General features: G+C 42.1%; 1 protein-coding gene across 2 annotated transcripts in view; it reads left to right on the top strand.

Annotated features, from left to right (window-relative positions):
* MAP4K5 (mitogen-activated protein kinase kinase kinase kinase 5) overlaps positions 1-12802 on the top strand; it is a 200165-nt gene that overhangs the window by 174792 nt on the left and 12571 nt on the right. For both annotated transcript variants that reach the window (XM_073608559.1, XM_073608558.1), the window contains exons 26-30: positions 551-654; positions 3232-3409; positions 5305-5373; positions 5474-5566; positions 5682-5752. In XM_073608559.1, coding sequence (XP_073464660.1) covers positions 551-654; positions 3232-3409; positions 5305-5373; positions 5474-5566; positions 5682-5752 — 515 coding nt within the window. The remainder of the gene's footprint in view (positions 1-550; positions 655-3231; positions 3410-5304; positions 5374-5473; positions 5567-5681; positions 5753-12802) is intronic.

Raw genomic sequence — 12802 nt, 5'->3', positions numbered from 1 at the left:
TCGGCAGGGAGTGCAAGCTTTGCCAGTTGGTTAATGATTGTATCGAATCATTAGGCACTTTAGCATACAGTATTCCATACAGCTTATTGTGAGAAATATTTGATTGTCTAATTTACCCTTGTCTAAGACTAGTTTACTCTTGAAATAGGCGATTGAGCTGCACCTTAACTAAACACAGCAGCCCAGAAGGGGTTGTACACATTGCTTTTCTTCATGGTCATGGCATTATAGTGAATGGGGCTGCTCCACAATAGAATGCCGTTCACGCGGTTGTGGTGCAGGATTACATGGTTAAAACCGGCAATGATGGGGCTTTTTAGCACCTCCCAGAGGCCTATTAAGTGCTCTCTGAAAAGCAGTCTACTGCAGATCACTCTACAGAGGGCAGCACAATTTTTCTTCACTAATACTTGCAGAACAGACTGGCATCTGTACAGATTGTAAAAGCATTCAATAAAGATGAAACTGTATTTAAACTTTTGTGACAGATTTTTTTGATTATCCCCGTTAAGTCACATGTTACTGACGCCTTATCTTTCTCTCCTTACAGTACGTAACCCATACACAGGGCACAAGTATTTGTGTGGGGCACTGCCCTCTGGTATTGTGCTATTGCAGTGGTATGAGCCCATGCAGAAGTTCATGTTGATACGGGTTAGTAATTTCCTGTTTGAAACAATGCATGTTATTGTGAGTTTTTAATCTATTTAATTGTCAGTGTGTATAAACTTTTACCAGTAAAACATGCAATTTTTGCAATGAGTGTACGTAAAAACTTTAAAGCGACTCAGTCATCACCAGAATAAAATTTAAAAAAAATGATACCTAGAAGACTTCAATGCTGACCTGCACCTGTCTTATAGGGACATCGCTTATAAAGAATCTTCTGTATACAACACTTTCCCTAAACGTCTTTCAGGACAGCACCTGAGAAAGTGGCTCCATCCACTAGGAAACAGGAAACACCAACTCCACCAAATTTTAAAGGGAGGCCTCTCCCCACAGCTCGTCAGTTTTTGTGTTCCCTCTTGCAAGGAAACACCCAGAGGGAGTCAGGATCTCGACTGTTCTCGGGGTTGCTCCTAAGTGGCGGCAGCTGTTCGCGGGATTCCCAGCATGTCAGCGCTACAGGCCTCCTCCATCTTTTTGGTGGCAGAGTAGAGACCCTGCCGGAAGTGAAGTATCCGGCAAGGGGCGGTACCGTGGAGCAGGCGCATGGCATCATTTCCGCTGGAAATTGCGCAGGGGGAGAGGGGAGGAGTGTTCCGGTCCGGCGCTGATGGACTCCGGAACAGGCCTTCTAAGCCACATACAAGCGCAGCACCACGATGGGTTCTGTGGCATCGACAAGTGGGACAGGCACCAGCAAGGCCCGGGTAAGGGGGTATATGGGGTCTGCCCTGTATACTGTGGTGCCTCTCTCTCTCTTTCCATTTTTTCCCCCCCTGGTGGTTGGGGCTTGTCTGGTCACATGGAGTTGGCTGTTGTACTACCTGTGCATCTGTGGTGAGCCTGTTAGGAGACAGGTTTGACTCACTGGGACACTTTTGTTTTCTTTTTTGTCAGGCTAGGAGCTCTGATCCAACAATCAAAAAGAAGTTTCCCTCATGTAAAGTGAAGTTACCCAAGGGTTGGAAGAAAACTTTGGGGGTTATTTACGAAAGGCAAATCCACTTTGCACTGCAAGTGTACTTGGAAGTGCAGTCGTTCTAAATCTAAGGGGTAGATCTGAAATGAGTGGAAGCTCTCCTGATTTTATCATCCAATCATGTGCAAGCTAAAATGCTGTTTTTTATTTTCCTTGCATGTCCCCCTCGGATCTACAGCGACATTACTTCCAAGTGCTTTTGCAGTGCAAAGTGGATTTTCCTTTAGTAAATAACCCCCATAGTGTCAAATTTGCATTGACTCCTTAGTTAAGAAAGAAGCTTCTTCTGCATGCAGCGATTTAATCGCCTCTGTTAAGAAAGAGCTAGATGCTACCATCTAATCTTTTTGCTCTTCTCTTACAACCCAATCCCAGAGTTAGTCCTCACTGGTCAAGCATGACAGAAAACCCTTTTATTCTAGACCTGGGATACAAAATAGAGTTTTCAGATCTTCCTCCAGAAAGATACTTTGTAACAGACCTGCCAAGGGACACAACAAAGGCCCTAGCCATGAAGAACCTGTTAGGGGATCTGATGCAACATGGGGTTGTGATTCAGGTATCTCCAGAGGAATGTCATCAGGGTTTCTATTCCCATATTTTCCTGGTAAAGAAACAGTCGGGAACGTTTCGTCTCATTCTCAACTTCAAACCTTTAAACCGGTCAGTCTGATACAGGAGATTCCGCATGGACTCCATCTTTACGGTCAGAAATCTCTTAACCAAGGGATGCTTCATGGCATCAGTTGATTTAAGAGATGCATACCTGCATGTGCCTATAGCCTCTTAGTCTCAAAAGTTCCTCAGGCTGGCAATAAATATGGGGAAGGAGGTGCTGCATCCACAGTTCAAGGCCCTCCCTTTTTGGTCTTTCTTCCGCCCCACAAATTTTTACAAAAATAATGGCGTAAACTCTCGCTCCTCTCCGTCTACATGGAATTGCGGTAATCCCTTATCTGGACGACCTACTCTTCTTTGCCCCTTCCAGAGAAAAATTGCAGGTAGACCTAAGTCCCACAGTCATTTGGAAGCCTTGGGCTGGATTGTGAACCTTCAAAAATTAAACTTCAATCCAGCTCAGCAAGTTCAGTTTCTAGATTATCAAATAGATTCTGTACAACAAGGGATTTTTCTTCCAGAAGAAAAGAAAAACAAAGTCATGAAAAAAAGAAACACACTCACCTAGGTGGATGCAGCATCGGTCCCATAGTCTCTAAGACCGAGAACTGGGCGATCAAAGATGGCTGTGCAGTTCTTGGTCTTCAGTGAGCAGAGAGACGTGACTGTCAGTCACTGGTTCTCCGCTAACTAAAGCGCCGGGCTGTGGAGGGGGCAGAAGCAACTGGCTCAGGCTCTCAGCAGCGCAACATCAGCCGACAGCGGGCTTTTGCTTGTTGTCTGCTGAATGAGTCAAAGGCGTGCAAAACGTAGTGCATTCCTGTGATCCCCAGAAGAAGTAAGGCCAAAAACAGCTTTGGCCCTTTTTCTTTAAAATTTTATTCTCTTTATTTTTAAATGCAAGTAGAATCAATGTACTGCTTGTCATCTGCGCAGGTTCTTATAGTCGCTTTCTTGTCTTGCAGCACTTTGACTTCCCCCTTCCAAGCCCACTGAAGGTCTTTGAAATGCTGGTGATTCCAGAGCAGGAATACCCCATGGTGTGTGTGGCGGTCAGCAGAGGAATAGAATCCAATCAGGTTGTTCAGTTTGAGACCATTAACCTGAGCTCCGCCTCCTCCTGGTTTACAAAGATTGGAACAGGTACCCACCTCTTCACTGACCTCCTGAAGAATCTGTAGTGAAAACATAAAACTTTCATTGTTTTTAAAGGGTATCCAAATGTAATATATTGCAGCTTACCAGTTCTTAGATGTGGTGGCTGTAGTATTTTTCTCCACTCCATTGAAGGACACAGCCAGATCATTTTCAGGCTAAGAATATTTTCTCCGAGTATAGAGAAATACTTGTTTATCCTGCCAGTAAATTCCTTTGCAACAATCTGAAATTTTAAACAATGTTATCAGCTTTTTTAGCTATCTTTGGTAAAGTACAGAACATTTCCCCCTATGTAGTGATGATTGGGGGGGGGGGGGGGTTTGTAGTCCAAATCAAGAGAGGCCTCTAGTACATCATACATTTTAAGTTGCAATTTCTGCCTTTGCCCAAATGAAATGAATGACTTAAATCTCTCACACCCAGCAGAATGGCCCCTTAAGCAGCCCATAGATTATGCAATTTTATTTCCTTCCACCATGAGTGGAAGGAAAGAAAGTTGCTTTATTCACCCATCAACACAATCAGTGTTAATGGGGGAATCTCTATTGAAGAGTCATTGTATTCTGCCGGCAGGGAGCCTTCCCGGGTGGCAGAACACATTGATTACAGCTATCAGCCGCCGGCAGTAACCGAAGGCTGGTTGTAACCAAGTTGATGTACCCAAGTCGATCAAATCAGCTTGCACATAGATGGATCAAATCTTGGCCAGTCCCACAAATCCACCACTGTTCTACACTTATTGCCCAAGTTTTACTTAACAAGAACGATAGGACCAAATTCCAGATGTCCTGCATCTGATTCCTTCTCCAGGGGAAAAATTGTACCAACAACCTCCTCTATATTCCTCTGCTCATATATGGGCAGGAGAAATGGCTAATCCCACTCTTGCTACAGAGGCACAGCATACATAAATATATAGATCAACAACAAGGCCATAACAAGTGATGTTTCTATAGCCGTATACCTCGCACAGCATGATCCCCTTAGGGGTGCGAGGGTAGAGAATTGGCGTTTCTTGTTCTACTTGTTCGACTCAAACAAACTTCTAGGCCTCAAAAATCACATTGACATTCAGGTCCTCATCCATTGCATTCCATAGTTACTTCTTATGTTATGTTCATTTATTGATTAAAGTTCAACATGAGTTTAATACATCGGAAGATACAAATACAGTATGATATTAAAGGTGAACGATGTCCAGATAACTGTAATTCCGAATGAACCAAATGTATAAGTTGTAACGTACATTATATGTTAATGTAACTATTATTTCAATTAAAAAAAATATTTGAAACAAAAAAAAAAAATCTTGGCCAGTCCCTGCTGAACCAAACAAGATTCGATCCATCTATGGTCGGCTTTAGAACGGCTGTTAGGACTGTGGAGGAATACTTGGAACTCCTGGGTATGATTTAGCATGTGATTTACTCCCTCTTTCCCATGAAATAGTAATAGGTTCCCCATGATTGACTTACCGCTGTCACGTGGGGCCAGAAAAAGGAGTCCATAGCCCCTTGTAAGCTCCAACAAATCACTTTGGAGTGAGGGAGGAAAGGGTTAGGGAGGAGCAAAGGACGGGTTCAGTTTAACACCTAATCATGTCATGTACTCGGATGGCTATTGAACCATAAGGTGTCCTTATACACTGTGAATGAAGGATTAGTGTTGACAGTGGGTACAAGCCTGTAAAAAAATAAATAAAGCCCCTATTTACTATTACTATTTAATAATAGTTTATATACAGTAGCCTAGTCATATGCACTACATAGCACAGTGTTTTCCCAACCTTTTCTTTCACAGCCCCTAGAAAAGCTGACATTATACTCTAGCTCTCCACTTCTAAACCTGATGATTTGCTCAATGTTTACATCTCTCGGCAGAGGGTCACCAGATCGATTCAATACATGTGACACAGCTGGAGAGAGACACCGTGCTGGTCTGCCTGGACCGTAAGTCATTCAGCCTTTGCTTCATCAGCTTGTTGATGTTTCTGCCTGATTTTGATCGCTGCTGTGCTTTATAATGATCCTATACTGGATCTGTTTTTAGGTTATGTGAAAATAGTAAATCTCCATGGAAGGCTGAAGTCTAGTCGAAAACTGGCCTCAGAGCTCAGCTTTGACTTCCACATCGAGTCAGTTGGTGAGTGTGTAAATGGCGCCCTTCAGTGCGGTTTAATTGCTCTCTATGCATATAGTTTGGAACAAGTGGAGATTTTCTGACACCTCCCTTAATAATGACTTGTATGTTTTTGCAGTATGCCTGCAGGACAGTGTGTTGGCCTTCTGGAAGCATGGCATGCAAGGAAAGAACTTCAGATCCAATGAGGTGAGTTTAAGATAGATTCCCACCTAACTTTGTGTGTTGGCATTGTGTAGCTTTCTTAAATTATTACTTTATCCTCAAATTTATTGCTTTATGCTTAAAAAAGAAGTATGGAGTTTTTTCTTTTTCTGAATCATACTTGCCTAGGTGGATGCAGCATCGACTCATGGCTCAGGTTCTCTTCGGCTCACTGAGAGGCTGAGCTGGATGCCAGTCCAGGCATGTGGGCAGATCTCGACTTCATTGCTGTGATCTTGCTCGAGCCTGGACCGGCTCTGTGACGTCAGCCAACAGCAGGCTTCAGCCCACTGTCTGCTGAAAACGGGTCACAGGAGTGCAGAACGAACTGCACTCCTGTGATCCATAAGAGAAGTATAGCCAAACAAGCTTTGGCTGTACTACTCCCTTTTAAAAGACAAGTATGGGGTTTAAAAAACAAACAAACAATGATACTTGTATATAGGCAATAATGAATCAATTAAATTAGATAAATATATAAATACACAATTATAAATATATAAATATATAAAGTGTCTCTTCAGTATTGCAGCAGCGCTGTGCACCCCAATTGAACAGGGTCTCTTTCTTAATCTATTTCAGAAAGTTCAAACATGGATCTGATAGCCAGAGTTCCACCAATAAATAATCAAGATGTATTCTGTGAGGGTAGTAATCCTTTCACCAAGCGATACACCACGTGCTGGGGTCCCCAATGAAAACTCACTCACCAGAAATCAGATCAATAAAAGCCTTGATTAATAGTAGTAAATCTGCATCAATATCCAAAGCGACCACCAGATGTCAGTATTATTCCCAGTAGTTCCAATAGGATATGTAGAAGAAACAAAAATGCTCACATAGCGTGATACTGCTAAACATCTTTATTTGAACCATCCAAACATCCCCTTAAAACCATGCGTACCAAAATTTAATAAACATTGAGCAAAGATAACAAAGTGCACTGTGCCTGATTGCGTCCTCCAGTCGTGAAAACCTGTCAGGAGCGCTCCCTGTGTGTAACCACAGTCACACGCTTCCTGGTTCCTCGGTTGGTGGAGCACATGCGTCACTTCCTGTGCGACACGTCCCTAACGTTTCGTCACTTCCTGGACTTCTTCTGAGGGCGTGACACACAAGAAAGGAGGCCGGTATTTATATAAGTGGCAGGCGGAACAGCCAATCAGCAGAAGCAGACGCCCGGATGACTCACACATCCCCGCCCCTAATGCTAAATACTGTCAGCAATGTGTGAAATAACATCATCCGGACATTCTGCTCCCACAGGTCGTATTAAGCATGACAATACCGGTTCTAGTGGAAGATGACCTAATGCATAAAAAACAAGTACCTTGAATACCTGCAATCATTCAGTGTATGTGGCGCGGACATTGATCCGCAGCGCTATCATTGAGCAAGCACACTTTCGGTATTCATTAAAACTGATTAAAATATTCTCTCAAAATATAAAAGTATTTAGTAAACAAGAATTGTCTAGCAATTTTACATCATACATTGCTTATCCTATGAATAAAGATAAAACTGCATAGCGATTTCCTAGCATGTATTGAATAATCGCATACGCTAAATTGCACCTGATAAACATATGTTGGAATATTAAAATAAATATATTGTCTAGCAATTTTACATCATACATTGCTTATCCTATGAAAAGATAAAAACTGCATAGCGATTTCCTAGCACGTATTGAATAATCGCATACGATAAATTGCACCTGATAAACACATGTTGAGATATTAAAATAAATATGTATTAAAATTGTATATCTAAAATGTATATATGTACATATATAAAATATATGACAATCCACATGTAAATATATGTATATAAAACATTTATATAAAACGTGATCATATTGGAGTCAAAATTATAATAAAAATTACACTGTGATAAAATGAAACTGGAACCATACCCCAGGGTATGTCTATGTGTCACTGATGAAACAATTTATGTCAAGCTCTATGTTAAGACCCTTGGGGGCAATCACATCCACAGAATAGATCCAATGGGTTTCACGTTTGGATAACTCTCGGATGCGATTTATGCCCCTCCAATGGGACTGGAGATGTTCAACCCCCCAAAATTCCAATCCCGTCGGGTCACTATCATGTTTTAATTTAAAATGCAGTGAGACGTTATGATCCTTATAGCCTATTTTTATGTTGTTTATGTGTTCAGCTATTCTCACCCGTAATAGCCTTTTTGTACGGCCTATATAGATTAAACCGCAAGGACATTTCAATGCGTACACCACAAAGGTGCTGTTGCATGTAATGAATTGTTTAATCCCGAAACTGCGATTATTAATCGGGGAAAGGAAACTATCAATTCCTCTAAGAGGTCTGGAGACCTCCCTGCAGGCTTTGCATCTCCTGCATGCAAAAAAGCCGTTGCGATCCCAAAATGTCGGAGGACGTTTAGGAGGGTCAATCACTTTCTTCACCACTCTGTCTCCAAAACTTGTGGTTTTTCTATAAATGAACTGGGGCTCAGAAGGTAATACTGTGGTGAGTTTCTTATCTAACCGGAGTATATGCCAGTGTCTTCTGAAGATCTCCTCCACTTCCTTGTATTGAGTATGAAATTGAGAAATAAAGCCCCACTCTTTATTACGATTTTTTTCTGTTGGTGCTACCTCAGAACCCACCGGCCGTGATTCTTGTAAGCATGTAATTCTAGGTATTTCAGCCACTTCCTCCACTACCTTCTTCAGTTTCTTCGGGTCATATCCCTTGGCTTCAAATCTCTCTGTAAGGACTTTAGATTGAATCCAGAACTGTGTATCTTCAGAGCAGTTTCTTCTTACTCTCATAATCTGTCCTTTTGGGATATTCCGGAGCCATAAAGGATGATGACCGCTTGAGATGGGCAAATAACTGTTCCTGTCTGTTTTTTTAAAATAAACTCTTGTTTCTAATTTATCGTTCACCCTATAAATGGTGACGTCCAAAAAGTTTATTTCTTCTTTATGCCATTCTGAAGTAAGCTTAATATTATTATTATTATTATTCAAGGCCTGTATAAATGCCCCTAATGACTCAGATGTACCATTCCAGATAAAAAACAGGTCATCAATGAAGCGTTTGTAAAATATAAGTTCCGGCCTTTGTTCTCTAAAAATGGTCTTATCCTCCCACTCCGCCATGAACAAATTGGCTATGCTGGGCGCGAATTTCGCGCCCATCGCAACGCCTCTTTGTTGTGAGTAGAATGTACCGTCATACCAAAAATAGTTATGACAAAGGCAGAAATCCAAGGCATTCCTAAGGAAAATCTTTTGGTTATGGGGGAGATCCTCTCTTTGACTAAGGGCCCAATTGAGCGCCAATAAGGCATCATCATGCTGTATGATGGAATAAAGAGAGGAAACGTCGGCTGTGACCAAAATTGCCTGCTCTCTTCCTATCAGGCTCACATTCTGCAAACAATTTAAAAAATTCTTAGTGTCCCTTATATATGAACGGGTATTAGTGACACTCTTTTGCAAGAACCGGTCCAAGTACTGACCCATTCTGGCAGAGACCGAATCAATACTGTTGACAATAGGTCTTGCTGGAGGATTAGAGGGGTCTTTGTGAATCTTCGGCAAGGTGTAGAGCGTGGGGATCCGACTGCTGGTGGGTAACAGGAACCTTTTCTCTTTGTCCGTTAGTACTCCGCTTTTTAAACCCATGTGTACTAGAATATCCAATTCATCCCTATAGGGCAGGGTGGGGTCATTCTTCAGACGTTTATATGTTACTTCATCTGAGAGCATCTCCATAATCTGGTTATGATAGAACTCCTTTGAGAGTATTACTACCCCACCCCCCTTATCAGCTGGTCTTATGATGATATCTTTTCGTTTCTCCAACATGGTAATCCCCTCACTGATATGCCTTACATTCATTTGTTTATCGGGTTTCAGATGTTCCAGATCTCGTAGTATTAACCCTTTGAATACCTCAACTTGATGGTTGGGATTGTTGAGGGGGTTAAATAGGGACTTATTTTTAAGACCACTATTGATCACCTCCCCTGGCTTATGAGTTACCGCTGATATATTAGGGGTGCATCCCAAAAAATACTTTTTAATATTTATCTTCCTAATATATTTGTGGATGTCAATGAAGACGTCGAACTTATTGATTGGTTTTTTCAAGCCACATTTTAAGCCTAGATTCAGAATATTCATCTCTTTGTGTGTTAGTTGTTTGTCAGTCAGATTGAAGATGCCCTCTACTCCGACTCCCTTCTTCTTTTTTTGGGTCCTAGATCCCGCTCTGCAACCACGATATTTTCTTCCTTTGATTGTGGGTATTGCGGAGGGTCCCTCTTTCGTTGCGGATGTTGAGTCTTCCAATATGGGGTATTGGGGTTGTTCTGGGGTTGCTGGTCCCTGTATTGAACCCACGGGTGGGGTCTCCCTCCACGTCGGGGTTGGTTCCGACCTCTGGACGGACGACCCCTTCCTCTCCCTAAAAAAGGACGGGGGTGTGGGTGATTATTAGCATAATTCTCTTGGTTATTTCGATATTCCTGCAGGGGCTGAAACCTGTTGTGCGTGGGTATGTCATAGGTGTTGGGTTGTGAATATCCATTCTGATTAGAACGTCTTCCATTCCCCTTTAGTTTCCTTCCTCCTTTCTGTATGGGAGTGGAACACCTAATCGGTGAATTTGCATACGAGGTGTTCCCTGCACGATCATTCGTAGATACCGGATAGTTAACCGATGGTAATCCTGGTATCAGTCGCCGGATCTGCTGGATGACCAAGGTTCCATGCAAGAATGGTTGGACTTTTTTAACGGTGTGGGTTTCAAGCTACAACAGTTAGTCTTACAAAGAAAAAAACGCAAAATGGCCAATTTGGAGTCAAGAATCAATGATCTACAACAGCAATTAGACCCAATAAAAGATAGTCAACAAATTATAGAGTTTAATGCCAGAATACAAAAGAAATTGGAAAAAGTTGATAGAGAGACACAAAAAAAGAAACTGAAGAAATACCATAGGGATTTGGAGGACTTCAAAAAGAATTCCATTTACTCGTGGCAACAAGTGCCTTGTAGAAATGAGGCAGGAGATCAATCTATACAAGAGCCTTCTGCACCTCCACAGCAGATCCGGCGACTGATACCAGGATTACCATCGGTTAACTATCCGGTATCTACGAATGATCGTGCAGGGAACACCTCGTATGCAAATTCACCGATTAGGTGTTCCACTCCCATACAGAAAGGAGGAAGGAAACTAAAGGGGAATGGAAGACGTTCTAATCAGAATGGATATTCACAACCCAACACCTATGACATACCCACGCACAACAGGTTTCAGCCCCTGCAGGAATATCGAAATAACCAAGAGAATTATGCTAATAATCACCCACACCCCCGTCCTTTTTTAGGGAGAGGAAGGGGTCGTCCGTCCAGAGGTCGGAACCAACCCCGACGTGGAGGGAGACCCCACCCGTGGGTTCAATACAGGGACCAGCAACCCCAGAACAACCCCAATACCCCATATTGGAAGACTCAACATCCGCAACGAAAGAGGGACCCTCCGCAATACCCACAATCAAAGGAAGAAAATATCGTGGTTGCAGAGCGGGATCTAGGACCCAAAAAAAGAAGAAGGGAGTCGGAGTAGAGGGCATCTTCAATCTGACTGACAAACAACTAACACACAAAGAGATGAATATTCTGAATCTAGGCTTAAAATGTGGCTTGAAAAAACCAATCAATAAGTTCGACGTCTTCATTGACATCCACAAATATATTAGGAAGATAAATATTAAAAAGTATTTTTTGGGATGCACCCCTAATATATCAGCGGTAACTCATAAGCCAGGGGAGGTGATCAATAGTGGTCTTAAAAATAAGTCCCTATTTAACCCCCTCAACAATCCCAACCATCAAGTTGAGGTATTCAAAGGGTTAATACTACGAGATCTGGAACATCTGAAACCCGATAAACAAATGAATGTAAGGCATATCAGTGAGGGGATTACCATGTTGGAGAAACGAAAAGATATCATCATAAGACCAGCTGATAAGGGGGGTGGGGTAGTAATACTCTCAAAGGAGTTCTATCATAACCAGATTATGGAGATGCTCTCAGATGAAGTAACATATAAACGTCTGAAGAATGACCCCACCCTGCCCTATAGGGATGAATTGGATATTCTAGTACACATGGGTTTAAAAAGCGGAGTACTAACGGACAAAGAGAAAAGGTTCCTGTTACCCACCAGCAGTCGGATCCCCACGCTCTACACCTTGCCGAAGATTCACAAAGACCCCTCTAATCCTCCAGCAAGACCTATTGTCAACAGTATTGATTCGGTCTCTGCCAGAATGGGTCAGTACTTGGACCGGTTCTTGCAAAAGAGTGTCACTAATACCCGTTCATATATAAGGGACACTAAGAATTTTTTAAATTGTTTGCAGAATGTGAGCCTGATAGGAAGAGAGCAGGCAATTTTGGTCACAGCCGACGTTTCCTCTCTTTATTCCATCATACAGCATGATGATGCCTTATTGGCGCTCAATTGGGCCCTTAGTCAAAGAGAGGATCTCCCCCATAACCAAAAGATTTTCCTTAGGAATGCCTTGGATTTCTGCCTTTGTCATAACTATTTTTGGTATGACGGTACATTCTACTCACAACAAAGAGGCGTTGCGATGGGCGCGAAATTCGCGCCCAGCATAGCCAATTTGTTCATGGCGGAGTGGGAGGATAAGACCATTTTTAGAGAACAAAGGCCGGAACTTATATTTTACAAACGCTTCATTGATGACCTGTTTTTTATCTGGAATGGTACATCTGAGTCATTAGGGGCATTTATACAGGCCTTGAATAATAATAATAATAATATTAAGCTTACTTCAGAATGGCATAAAGAAGAAATAAACTTTTTGGACGTCACCATTTATAGGGTGAACGATAAATTAGAAACAAGAGTTTATTTTAAAAAAACAGACAGGAACAGTTATTTGCCCATCTCAAGCGGTCATCATCCTTTATGGCTCCGGAATATCCCAAAAGGACAGATTATGA

This window comes from Aquarana catesbeiana, linkage group LG13, assembly GCF_042186555.1.
Source record: "Aquarana catesbeiana isolate 2022-GZ linkage group LG13, ASM4218655v1, whole genome shotgun sequence".
Lineage (NCBI taxonomy): Eukaryota > Metazoa > Chordata > Amphibia > Anura > Ranidae > Aquarana > Aquarana catesbeiana.
This window is presented reverse-complemented; position numbering and strand designations above follow the sequence as displayed.